This window comes from Oncorhynchus nerka, linkage group LG1 (assembly GCF_034236695.1).
Source record: "Oncorhynchus nerka isolate Pitt River linkage group LG1, Oner_Uvic_2.0, whole genome shotgun sequence".
NCBI classification, from domain to species: domain Eukaryota; kingdom Metazoa; phylum Chordata; class Actinopteri; order Salmoniformes; family Salmonidae; genus Oncorhynchus; species Oncorhynchus nerka.
The window spans coordinates 13,624,666-13,636,717 of record NC_088396.1 but is presented as its reverse complement, the minus strand read 5'-3'; the positions used below and the strand labels follow the sequence as shown (position 1 = coordinate 13,636,717).

The following is a 12,052-nucleotide window of genomic DNA, read 5'->3' as shown; positions in this document are numbered from 1 at the left end:
ATTAAGATCCGACATCTGTAGTAACCACTACTGTAATGAACAACATCACTTAGATCACATCATTTGACCTAGCTTCCCAGGTACCCTGCAACAACCTCTTTTCTGTTTTAAGATTGACTTCTCTAATGCTATTTGACTATTTCACAGTGAAACCGATTTGAACCAAAACCAGACATGCTGGATTCATTTAAAGAAATGTTGATCAGACGTTGTAAACAATAAAGTGTATTCCGAATGGAGACTTATGGATTCATCAGATGTATAATACTAAGGTAATGCCGCTACTGTAGGTACGTTATCTTAGATTAGGCTGATTTAATCATGTCAATCTCAACAGCCCTATGCAAATCAATACAAATCAGAGGCTTGAGGCAAAGTCTGTTGTCGTCTATAAGGATATGTTTATCAGAAGTCATCAGAAAGCAATCATCCAGAAGTGATTTATAAGATTAGCTTACAGGGAATCTGTTCCAAACCCTCGTCTCAGCAACTAGAGCACCCTAGAAACATCTGAGCAGGCGTGTAATCTCATTCGTTGGCAGGCTTGTTCATGGGAGTAAGATACACACAGAGCTGCTGATGTGATTTCAGAGTGAATCACCTCGAAGAAGCAGGGTGTGGTGGTGGGCTGTGTTTGGGATAATGAATGGCAAACACATACAAAGTAACACCTGATTGAATGAAGTGTTGGAAAAGCGTCCCAGGCATGCTATTGTAGCCAGGCTCAAGGAGGCGGACAGATAGCTAGCGGACACAGTGTGGTTTGGACTGGAGGATATGAGAGGAAGTTGATAAACTCGCTGTGAATGTGATGGATGGCAGGGCTGTGTTGTTTCACCGCCCTGCCCACAGGTTCACGGCTCTAGCGCAGTGTGCAGGGAGGTAAAGTAAAGCTGATTTAGCCCTTTGCTTATTACTGAAGGTGGGGGAGTTCACTCACTCACTCACTGAACTGAAGCTCTACCGATACACCGGGCTTAAGAGATTTCTGCGACCGACTGACTGAGGGGGCCCACTGTGTGAAGGGATTTGAAGTACAGGAGACTACAGATTTTCTGATGTCACCGCCTGGGCGGGGCATTAAGGTAGGCCCGGTCTCCTCTGCTCCTACAGTCCTAGCATAGCGGAGTCTGTCTTTGAACGCAGTGGAGATGGCAGGTCTTTAAGAGGGGAGAATTCAACACGGAGGCCAAGAGGTAAGAAGGCGTTACAGGTTAATGATTGGAGGAGAGGATCTGTTTTAGGACGAATGTGTAATGTTCAAACCTGTAGCCAGCATTTTAAAATAAAGTACAGGTGGACTTGAAGCACTCTAGTTTTGCTCTACTTCCTAGAGCACCCTGTCTAACTTTTGTTGCGTTGTTTCTTCCCTAAGACAGTGTTGAAGGGGAACATGGTGGGTGTACATGCCTTCAGTTTTAGGATTATCTACACTTGTGTATTACTGCTACGATTCTTGAAAGTACATGCCTGGGTAATAACTTCAGACAAGACAATGTGGGCCATGTTGCTTGCACTGTCATACAAGAATGTTGTAAGACCCGTTGGTTTGAGTAGCTAGTTTACTGGTTGTAGTTTGCTTGGATTCAATGGTTTTGTGGGACAGTAGAGTTTCTGTTAACCCTGTATGTGTGAGGGCCGGTACAGTAGATTACTCAGGCAAGGCAACAAAAGGAAAAAAAGTGGTGTGGACGTTGGTGGTGGTATGCATTGTTGCACTCTCGCTTCTTAAAATACACAGGGTGTTGTCCAGAGGAGAGCAGGAAGGCTTGTTTGCATAGCCACTTTGTTTCTCGCTTTGTTCATGAACCTACCTTTCCCCAAGGGACCTTTTTTTTTAGGCTACACAGCCGGTAAGAGACTTCAACAGCGGGAAGGCTTCCTAATCTTTATGCATCAACTCTCAGTAAAATAATTCCATGTATTCACTGAACATAACTTCAGCTTGCCAACTCCAAGAACACTCTTGTCAGTCAGAAGCATAAACAATCTGTTTCCCCCCCCCCCCCCTCAAATATTTACTTTTCCCCTCAGGGTTTCCCATTGATTATGAAAGAATTTCATGGAAGAGGCTGAAAATGTCTTTCACGGGAACATGCCTATGATCCAGCTGCAAACATGTCCATTGGAATGTAAGGAATTTAGACAGCCCTTGTGGTGATGTTATTTGTGCCTTCCTTATTGGTTCAAAACAAATATAAGAATGGCATGTCAGGATATTACTGGTTTAAAAATGGTAACAATCAAAACAGAATGTATTTAATACAGGCCAGCGAGTAGGCTTGAGCAGGTTGCCTGCTTCCCAGCCCCTTCGGCTTATTCATTCAGAGGAGCGAGTAGCAGCCTCCCTGATGCCGGCGATTTGATATTGCAATACTTGTTTTATAGGTTAGTTAATTGTGTTTGCCCTAACAAAGACCCGGAAGTAGCCATCAAAGGTACGACACTATAACAATGTCTGTGGATTGATTTGGAGACACCATAGTCATTACTGTTGAACTTCTATGGACTGTTGTTTCGGTCTGTCTCTCTCTCTCTCTCATATGCACACACACGAAGGCATCTCAGGTATATGAAAGTCTGTAGCAGTATCTGGATATTATGCCTTTGAGCTGTAGTCCTATTTGTGCATCGTCAGACAATAATGGAAGGAACAGGCCACATGCTTTTGATGCTAATCTAACTGTAGGATTATGAAAATGCAATATGGCTTCTTGTGTGCCGTCTGGATGTATTTAGTTATTGTCTGCTTTAGGTAGACTGAATGCGGACCTTCCTGCAGCTGCGTTGCACATTTGCGCTGTACCAGGTGTGAGCAAAAACATCAGAGGCTGATTTCACTCTACATCTGTTTTCATATTTCACACTACTGTAGTGATTCATCAATTGTTGGTACCAGACTAACAGTAACTGATGGCTGGCAATGGTACCCCAGAGTTCACACAACTATTGTGTGTGTTCTGATACAGTCTGGCAACTCGCAAGTCCATAAGTATAGTAGGCCTAGTTCGACTTGTCTACCAAGGTTACACTCTTAGAAAAGAAAGTTGCTATCTAGAACCTAAAAGGGTTTGCCGGATGTCACCCTCTGAAGAACCCTTTTTGGTTCCAGGTAGAACTCTTTCCACAGAGGGTTCTACCTGGAACCCAAAAGGGTTCTACCGGGAACCAAAAATGGTTCTCCTATGGGGACAGCCAAAGAACCCTTTTGTGTACTTAGTGGTAATGAATCGATCTATAGGCTGTATCTTACACTCTATGCATCAGTAGAGGCTGGTGGGAGGAGCTATAGAAGGACAGGCTCATTGTAATGGCTGGAATAAAATAATGGAACAGTATCAAACAAATGGAAACCAAGTTTGCCTCCGTTCAATATATTCCGTTCCAGCCATTACAATGAGCCTGTCCTCCTATAGTTCCTCCCACCAGCCGCCGCTGGTATACATACACAGGATACACTCTGGTACACAGGATCAGCTGTATCAAGCCTGTGATCAATAAAAGACACGGAAAACAAAGGCACCAGACTTGTCATTTCCTCCTGTCTATTGACCAATCAGCATGTTCCCTGGTTGCGAATGGGTTTGTTTATGCACACCAGACCTCCTATATGCAGGGAAACACTTAGGGGTAAATGTAGGCTTAGACGGGTCAAGCTGCAACATGTCTCCGTCTATCATCATTCACCAGTCACCTCACTGTCTGGCAGAGGCTGCTGCTGCAGAAACATGGATACGACTCCTGAGAAAAGCTAGGCTGTTTTATAAACCCAACAATATTCTGTTTGTCTTTTGAGGACTTTTTGACTAGTATTTGTATTATTCTATTGGTTATATTGGCACCTGCTTTTTTGTTTCCAGAGTCTATTAAAGTGTCATTGTTGTAATTTGTAGACATGCCACTTTAAATGTTGTTTCCTCTCTGTGGAAAGTAAGTAAATCTTGGCATAATTTTGACGAATGGTATAACATTTACATAGGGAGAGTGTAGCTCATTCCCATAATCGCATTGCCAAACAAACTTTTAGAGCCATGAAATCTGGACTTTGTACCCTAGCCTGGTGTGGACCACAGTAGTCTGTCTGTTTTAGCTGGGGGCGTCTGTTGACATATTTAGTCACAAGGCTATTCATGGACATTTCTGGTGGTTCTAGACTAGTTTTGTCTGTGTGTTGAATATAACTGTAATTTAACACTTTGTCTTCCCTGCCTAATGCTTCTGGATGCATAAGTCCCACTCTTTGTTAAAATCTAAAGCAGTTAAATGACTTTTAATTGCATCATTGTGCAACTATTGTGAATGAAGGTGGGGGCTTACTGGTGTGATTTACATGATTAGAACCATGGAATATTTGAGAATAGAACCCCCCTGAAGGAACAAATATTAGTTTCAAGTCGGGGCTTAGTGGGCCTGGGCCCATCAAGTTAAGACATTGCAAAAATGTCTCTTTTTTTTCAGAGTAAGCGGTGACCTCTGAAGAAATCACATACACTACAGGTCACGCAGCTTAGTCAATTGTGTTACTCCCCACTGAATAACACCTTGAATAATTAATGACAACTTTAATTTATAGATTGTTTTAGTGACGCATCATGTATACTGCATTTCACTGCCAGTTTCTCATACTGTAATGTGCAGTATCCCTCTGAAGGACAAAGTGTCTGACATCTTATCAGGAGATTTGTCTGTTTTTAAAACGCGTGCATGTTTGCTTTAGCTGATGGGTTAGCTGATGCAGTCAGGTTAGAGCTGATCTGTCTGTACAGTGAGAAACATTTTCAATCCGACCTAAATAAAAATTGGCCATATTTTATTTTACCTAACTAGGCAAGTCAGTTAAGAACAAATTCTTATTTTCAATGACGGCCTAGGAACAGTGGATTAACTGCCTGTTCAGGGGCAGAACGACAACGCTGTACCTTGTCAGCTCGGGGGTTTGAACTTGCAACCTTCCGGTTACTAGTCCAACTCTCTAACCACTAGGCTACCCTGCCACCCCATGATTCCACTCTCCCCAGTTAGGCCCAGTCAGTTATAATGATGATGGTGTAATTAGTATAAAAGTAAGGATTGGCCACACACGTCTTCTGACAGACGGTCCGACTTTTTTCTATCCAGTTGTACACACCACACAGCAGATGCCACTTTTACTCTGTATCGTTTGGAAAAAGGCTAGTCAGTAATACCTGTTGTATTCGGCGTATGTGACGAATACAATTTGATTTGATGGTAATATTGCTGATTCTGTGATTTTAAAGGGGAGACTGATGGGTTTTAAAAGACACCTGTAGAGAGAGACATTTTAGAGAACAGTTCAGAGGAACAGAAACTTCGATCACTGTGCTCCACCTTTTTTTTGTTTCTGTTTCACATGGGTTAACCTTTCACCTCACCGTCCTCAGGCCCAATGGACAAATCACTGCACGTGTGTCTTGTGACTTGTTTGCAAATGGAGCCCCAAACGCTTTCATCTAATAGCTGCTTACTTTAAGTTGGGAAGAAAGGATTCCTTTCATGCTATATAATGCAGTGTTATGTGTAACCAGATTTGTTTTATGCAATAACAGAATCATGTCTCATGAAATGTAGTTTTTAGATCTATTGCGAACGGTTAGGATTATTTTCGTGGCAAAAATTACCCAGAGTCCTTCTCTTTTTCTACCTGTTCAATGCTTCTTATTTCTATGGATACCATCAGGGAAAGCTGTATATTCATACCAGTGAAATACTACCATATTGTTTTTAGACTGTAACAGGCTGATAATATTGTGTTTTAATATTATCGTGTGAGGCTCATCTTGTCCCTTTTCCTACTGACAGAGTGTCAACCAAAAGCAAGGCACCCTCTCCCCCAGTATCAGTGAAGGGCCTGGAAGGTGCAGGCCTCTCCCAGAGACACTCTGTATCAGGATATCCTCTGATGACCATGGACCAGAAGGAGAACCTACTTGAACAGGACCTGACTCTGGTTGTGGTTCTACCAGGCGGAGTGGAGAAGATGGCCACTGTCCATGGCAGGTGAGACTTGGGCTTAAGTTCCACATGGCACCTATTTAGTGCCTATAGACCCTGGTCAAAAGTAGTGCACTAAAGAAATAAAGGAAGTGTCCCACTGTGACTAAACACCAACCAAGTGCTCCCAACTTTCCCTCCTTGAAAATGACCTCCAAGACATCCCCATGATTCCAAGATGAAGCGTGATCTAAATGTATTTTGAGCGTCAGAACAAAAATATAAACGCAAGGCAACCATGTTTCATGTGCTGAAATAAAAAATCCCGGAGATGTTCTATATGCACAGAAAGCTTATTTCTCTCAAGTTTTGTGAACAAATTTGTTTACAACCCTGTTAGTGACCATTTCTCCTTTGCTAAGATATTCCATCCACCTGACAGGCGTATCAAGAACAGCAATGATCATTACACAGGTGTGCCTTGTGCTGGGGAGAATAAAAGGCCACTCTAAAATGTGCAGTTTTGTCAACACAATGCCACAGATGTCTCAAGTTGAGAGGGAGCATGCAATTGGCATGCTGACTGCAGGAATGTCCAACAGAGCAGTTGCCAAAGAGTTGCATGTTCCTGTCTCTACCATAAGCCACCTCCCAATGTTGTTTTAGAGAATTTAGCAACACATCCAACCGGCCTCTCAACTGCAGGCCACGTGTTACCATGCCAGGACCACCCATGGCTCTGCCCCTTCCCAGTCATGCGAAATCCATAGATTAGGGCCTAATGATTTCATTTAAATTGACTGGTTTCCTTCTACGAACTGTCACTCAGTAAAATCTTTGAAATTGTCGCATGTTACGTTTATTTTTTTATTCAGTATAAAATGGTATATGAGTACTGCACATCCTACCATTACATCATCTTTCCAAGGCTCTAATGTAATGTCCTATCTCTCTGAGTCAGATATTGTAGGTGGTGCTGTAAAAGCTGTGGTTTTGGTTAACAGTACTTGCACCATTAATTGCAACAAAAAAAAACAGTTTTATGATGTGGCTGATTCCTTTCCACTTGCTAAGGTTTAATAATGTTATTTACGTTTTAGGCCCAGTAATCACATTTTATGGTTTAAATATGTGTAAAAAAAATATATATATATATATTTCCTGAACTTATATCTCCTACACTTAAACCGTAGTTAAAAAATAAATCATAAGGAATGTCTCTTTTGCCATTTATGAATGTGTAGTTCAATGTGTTTCTATGGGATTTGGTTCTATTGGTGAAATTGTATATATGCAAAAATTCAAAATATATTTTCATTGATACCTAAAGGGTTCCTAAAATTTAAATATCAAATAGCTAAATGATCCATGGTATGACTGTCTTAAAACAAATTTATGTCAGTTTCTAAAAGCCCCCCCCCATCTTAGACTTTAGAGAATTAGCTAAGATTAAAGCATGTAGACTGTGTAATTTGCTACAGGCCCCCTGCACACACATTTCATGAAAGTTAGTCTTATGAAGTCTGGACGATGAAACTCTCATCCACACCAATTCAGCTGAGACCAAAACTAATCAGACAAACATGAGATTAATATCTCACAGTCAAAGGGCTTTGTTGTTTTTCAGAACAAGGACTTTGTGTCCTGGTATGAAACTACAGGCCCACACTCTTCACTCGCCATCACCGAAGTTTACTCAAGATATCATTCTTCTATTTTTGCAAGACTCAAATACTCCATTGGTATATTGTGCCCCTTGCCCTCTCTAGCTTTAATCAAGACCAACTTTTTAATATAAACGGATTAAGCATCAAATTCTTCACCCTCTTTTATTTTACAGAGCACAGTGAACTCATTATGATAAGGATTAAACTTTTTGGTATTATATTTCCAGAGACTGGAATTTGGAAACTGCTACATAGCTTTGTGTAGATGCTGTTGCTAAATGGTTTTCCACATCACCAACAGTTGTGTGTGAAGCACAAACTGACAGCTCCTTGTGCAAAGCTTTATCACTGTGAAAAACTAGTGTAATAATTCATTATTATTACGTAGAGTGTAGAAGTCTTCTGTGATTAGCATCTACTTTCGTGAGAGTAGTTTCTCCTTGGCATTTGCAATTCCCACACAAAAGTTCAGTGTTTTCTCGATACACACAGCCTTTGATCCTTAGCTTGGGCGATTATTACTACTAACCTTTTTTGTGTTTTTCAGCAAGCCTATGATGGATTTGTTAGTCATGCTTTGTGCCAAGTACCACCTGAACCCATCAGGCCACACTATAGAGCTCGTCACCACCAACAGAAACCACATCAAGTTCAAACCCAACGCTTTGATCGGGGCCCTAGAGGCAGAGAAGGTTTTGCTCAAGCCCAAAGGAATGGAGGAAAAGAGTAAGAAGCCTGGCCCTCAGATGCCAGAGGTACAGTTGAGACATCTGTGGTAGAAATGCCCTAGTTAAAATAATTGCTTTATCTTGTAATGTCTATATGAAATGATATATCTATGTTTTTAATGAGGATAGTCATGAGGTCTGATAATCTAATTGCTTTGACTCTTCAGGCAACTGTCCGTCTGGTAATAAACTATAAAAAGACCCAGAAGACTATACTAAGAGTCAGCCCTCGAGTCCCCCTTGAAGACCTCTTACCATCTATTTGTGAGAAATGTGAATTTGACCGACAGAGCACACTTTTATTGAGAGATGCCCAATCTGAGGATCCTTTGGATTTGACCTGTTCTCTCAATGATTTTGCAATAAGGGAGGTTTATGCAAGGGACACAAAAGGTAAGGGCTTCTCTTTAAAACCATCAGCCTTCGAAAACATTCATCAATCTGAATAATTGCCATACATTCTGAACTAATCTCGGCACCCAGAGCCAAATCTTGTGTGTTAAGTCTGTCAACAAGAGACTTATTCTGAATAAACACTATTCACTATTCATTCATTCATTTTTACAATTACACAGGTGCATTTACTACCGCATATAATTTCCACCTTCTCTTCCATAGCTATGTACTCAACAGATGTACCTGCCTCACCTACTACACCAACTCACCAAGGTCATCTAGGTAATGTAACATGATTTTATATGGGTTTTAGTTTTGCGATTTCTATTTACCAGTGACATTATGCATTTGAAGTTCATCAATAATTTTGACAGAGATTTAAGAAACGTTGTTAGTAAGATCAAATCAAAGTGTATTTGTCACGTGCGCCGACTACAACAGTGAAATGGCCGGGATCTGTATATTCCTAACAGATACCATTCCACCCAGCAAAGATAAAATACAGAAGGAGAAAGAAAACAAGGGATTGTTCAGTCTATTCAGGAGAAGTAAGAAGAAACCTGAGCAGGTGTGTACTATGTTCATTTACAGGTCAGTTTTGGCTGATTTATGAGTTAAATGCGTGTGTGTGGGTGGGGCATGGGGATATTGTCACAGCCATGTGATTGGATAGTTTTCTCTTTGCTTACTGCAGAAAACAGGCCTTTGATCAGGATCTGATTGGATGTTTGTTTGCTCTTTGAAGGGAATGACTGCCAGTGCCCCGGCGTCCCCAGTCTTCCCTAGCAGGCCTCGACCTCTCAGCATGAGCTCACTCAGTGCCCACTCCTCCACATTCAACTGCAGCACCATGCCTTCTGACATGTCAAAGAAGAGACGGGCCCCTCTGCCACCAATGCTGGTGTCCCAGAGCCCCCCCTCTAACCTCAGCCATCGCCAGAGGTCCATCTCCACCTCGGAGCCCGAAACCCAAACGGATGGTGACCAGGTGAGTGGGACTCAACCCGACTGGACCTGTGTTCTGGCTTTACCAGGTCTATTTGTAAAGGTAGTTATTAGTATGTCCAGAGAAATGGCACATAAAATTGAAATCCTAGACAAGCAAATCAATCATTTCAGGTAGGTTACTTCTTTGCATACTTCAACTAACTCGTTTTCCTCTTCTGTTGCGGAGATGACGACTGGTCTGAGTCGCAGAACAGAGTCTTCACTGAAGAGGACAAAGCGCAAGGCTCCTCCACCCCCCGCATCTCCTGGAGTGGTTGTCCAAGATGAAACTTTGCTAGATAGAGGTAAGAGTGGTTTCACTGAATTCATATGCACTGTATTGAATCGGCTTGTGCTCAAGCCCCTGTCTAGATACTGTATTTCAGGTGTAGTTTCTTACATTGGGGAGTTACCTGAAAAGTTTTTTGGGATGTTGGTGATTTAGTTGCTCTTTCTTCTGGTTTGAGACCTTGAGTACATATATTGTACTTTGGTCTCTAAAGTCAACAACTGAGAATAGTAAATAAGACCAATGATTGATCAGTGGGAGTTGCAGTCATTGTATTTGACTCCGATGCCTCCTAGTGGTCAATATGAAACAGTTACAGAATGAAATAGCTACACTTCAGTACTCGAGAGTTTGAATACAATTCAGAAAAGCAAAAAATGTTGTGATCTCATGGGAGATATATATATATATATTATTATGTTCCTCCATAAGGGTAAACACCACGTTCTATCAGTACTTCCTCCCTCCTAAACTTGCAGCCTGCGCGTCACCAGGCTTTAGTGCCCGAGGGAGATTCTGCGCTGGCGCAAGCTTCCTGTTGTCTCTCCTACCCACTCTGCTCTGCTGCCTCTTTCACCTCCTCCTCAAGCATCTCCTCTTCCTGCGCTGGCCTGCTGCTTCTCCTTCCCACACGTTCCGTCAATCGGATGAACGTGTCCTGTTGATTTTCTTGCTGCGTGTTTCCACCTCAATATCATCAAATAGGTCAAACAAAATACACTCTTGAACACAACAATACAGACGTAAATATATGCATTACTTAGTTGCGATACATTGAACGACCGTTTCCAGACTTTTGATCCAATGCATGGATTTCTAATGGGGTTATGATTATAAAGTGATGGAAATCAGACACACTGTTCTTCAAGGGAAACAGGTCGGAAAGGACTTTCCGGAAATCCACTACCTGCTATTGATTGAATACCGGCTTTTGGTTATACCTGTTACTGACTAGCTTAGATTGGGTTGCATGCTTTCTGTGAGAGAGGAATGATCTTTAGTGATCTTTTTAAAGGTTAAATATACATGAAGTATGTTCTAATCACTCCCAGTCGTTCAGCAATACAGACAGCCCCGGAAGACTTTGCGTTGGATCTAGCCATCATCCTCTTGTTTATTCTGAATTGTGTTTTTTGCATTTTCAAATGGCTCTTTTGATACTTGTTTCCGCTCTGTTCCAGTCTTTTGTAACATGTTTAAAGTCTCCAGTTATGCTTTCCACACGTCAACTCCTGGTGTTGTCAGACCTGCGTGTATTTCATAGAAACGTAATTTGTACGTTCAGTATTTGAATACTACACTAGCCAATTATCCCAGATCGTATGAATAAAAGATGTGACTACTCTCTGCTTGTATTGCTACATCTTCCATCTGCCCTCCCTCCCCCGCTGGCTTCACATCATCGACTTCGCAGGGAAAGATCAAGCCCCGATTCTGGATGTCTCTCCCTGACGTCCCACGGCTGTTCATTTCAGTTCGACATCAGACTGCACAGTGAGGAGTCTCAGCTTTTGTATAACCAGCCTGCTGAATGTTCCTTCTGCTCTCTGTTTCCCTGTGATGGCCTTGAAGTGCCGAGGGAAGAACTAGAGGGGAATATGAGATGCTAGATGTCTTCATTAAGCCCAATTCACTTGTCTGAAGTATCCCGAACACAATATTATGTTCGCTGTTGTGTGATTGTGAAAGTGACACTAGTAATTAGTGACATTTTTAGCAAATACCAATATTTTCCTTGCCCAAAAAAATGATTTAACCAATATTTAACATTTTATCTGCCTTTTATGCATTCTAGTACATTTTAAATAGTCTACACACACACATGGACGCAGCGGTCTAAGGCACTGCATCTCAGTGGACGAGGTGTCACTACAGTCCCTGGTTCGAATCCAGGCTGTATCACATCCAGCTGTGTTTGGGAGTCCCATAGGGCGGTGCACAATTGGCCCAGCGTCGTCTGGGTTTGACCGGGGTAGGCCTTCATTGTAATTAAGATTTTGTTCTTAACTGACTTGCCTAGTTAAATAAAGGTT

The 12,052-nt window shown here is 41.9% G+C and overlaps 1 protein-coding gene across 4 annotated transcripts in view; it reads left to right on the top strand.

Moving 5' to 3' along the window:
* The window catches only part of cobll1b (cordon-bleu WH2 repeat protein-like 1b), a 35,046-nt gene that overhangs the window by 16,471 nt on the left and 6,523 nt on the right, over window positions 1-12,052 (top strand). For 2 of the 4 annotated variants that reach the window (XM_029685542.2, XM_029685473.1), the window contains exons 3-9: window positions 5,821-6,018; window positions 8,167-8,374; window positions 8,515-8,740; window positions 8,966-9,025; window positions 9,217-9,311; window positions 9,489-9,731; window positions 9,918-10,035. In XM_029685542.2, the coding sequence (XP_029541402.1) occupies window positions 5,821-6,018; window positions 8,167-8,374; window positions 8,515-8,740; window positions 8,966-9,025; window positions 9,217-9,311; window positions 9,489-9,731; window positions 9,918-10,035 (1,148 nt within the window). The other 2 variants (XM_029685659.2, XM_029685600.1) reach the window with 2 other exon arrangements.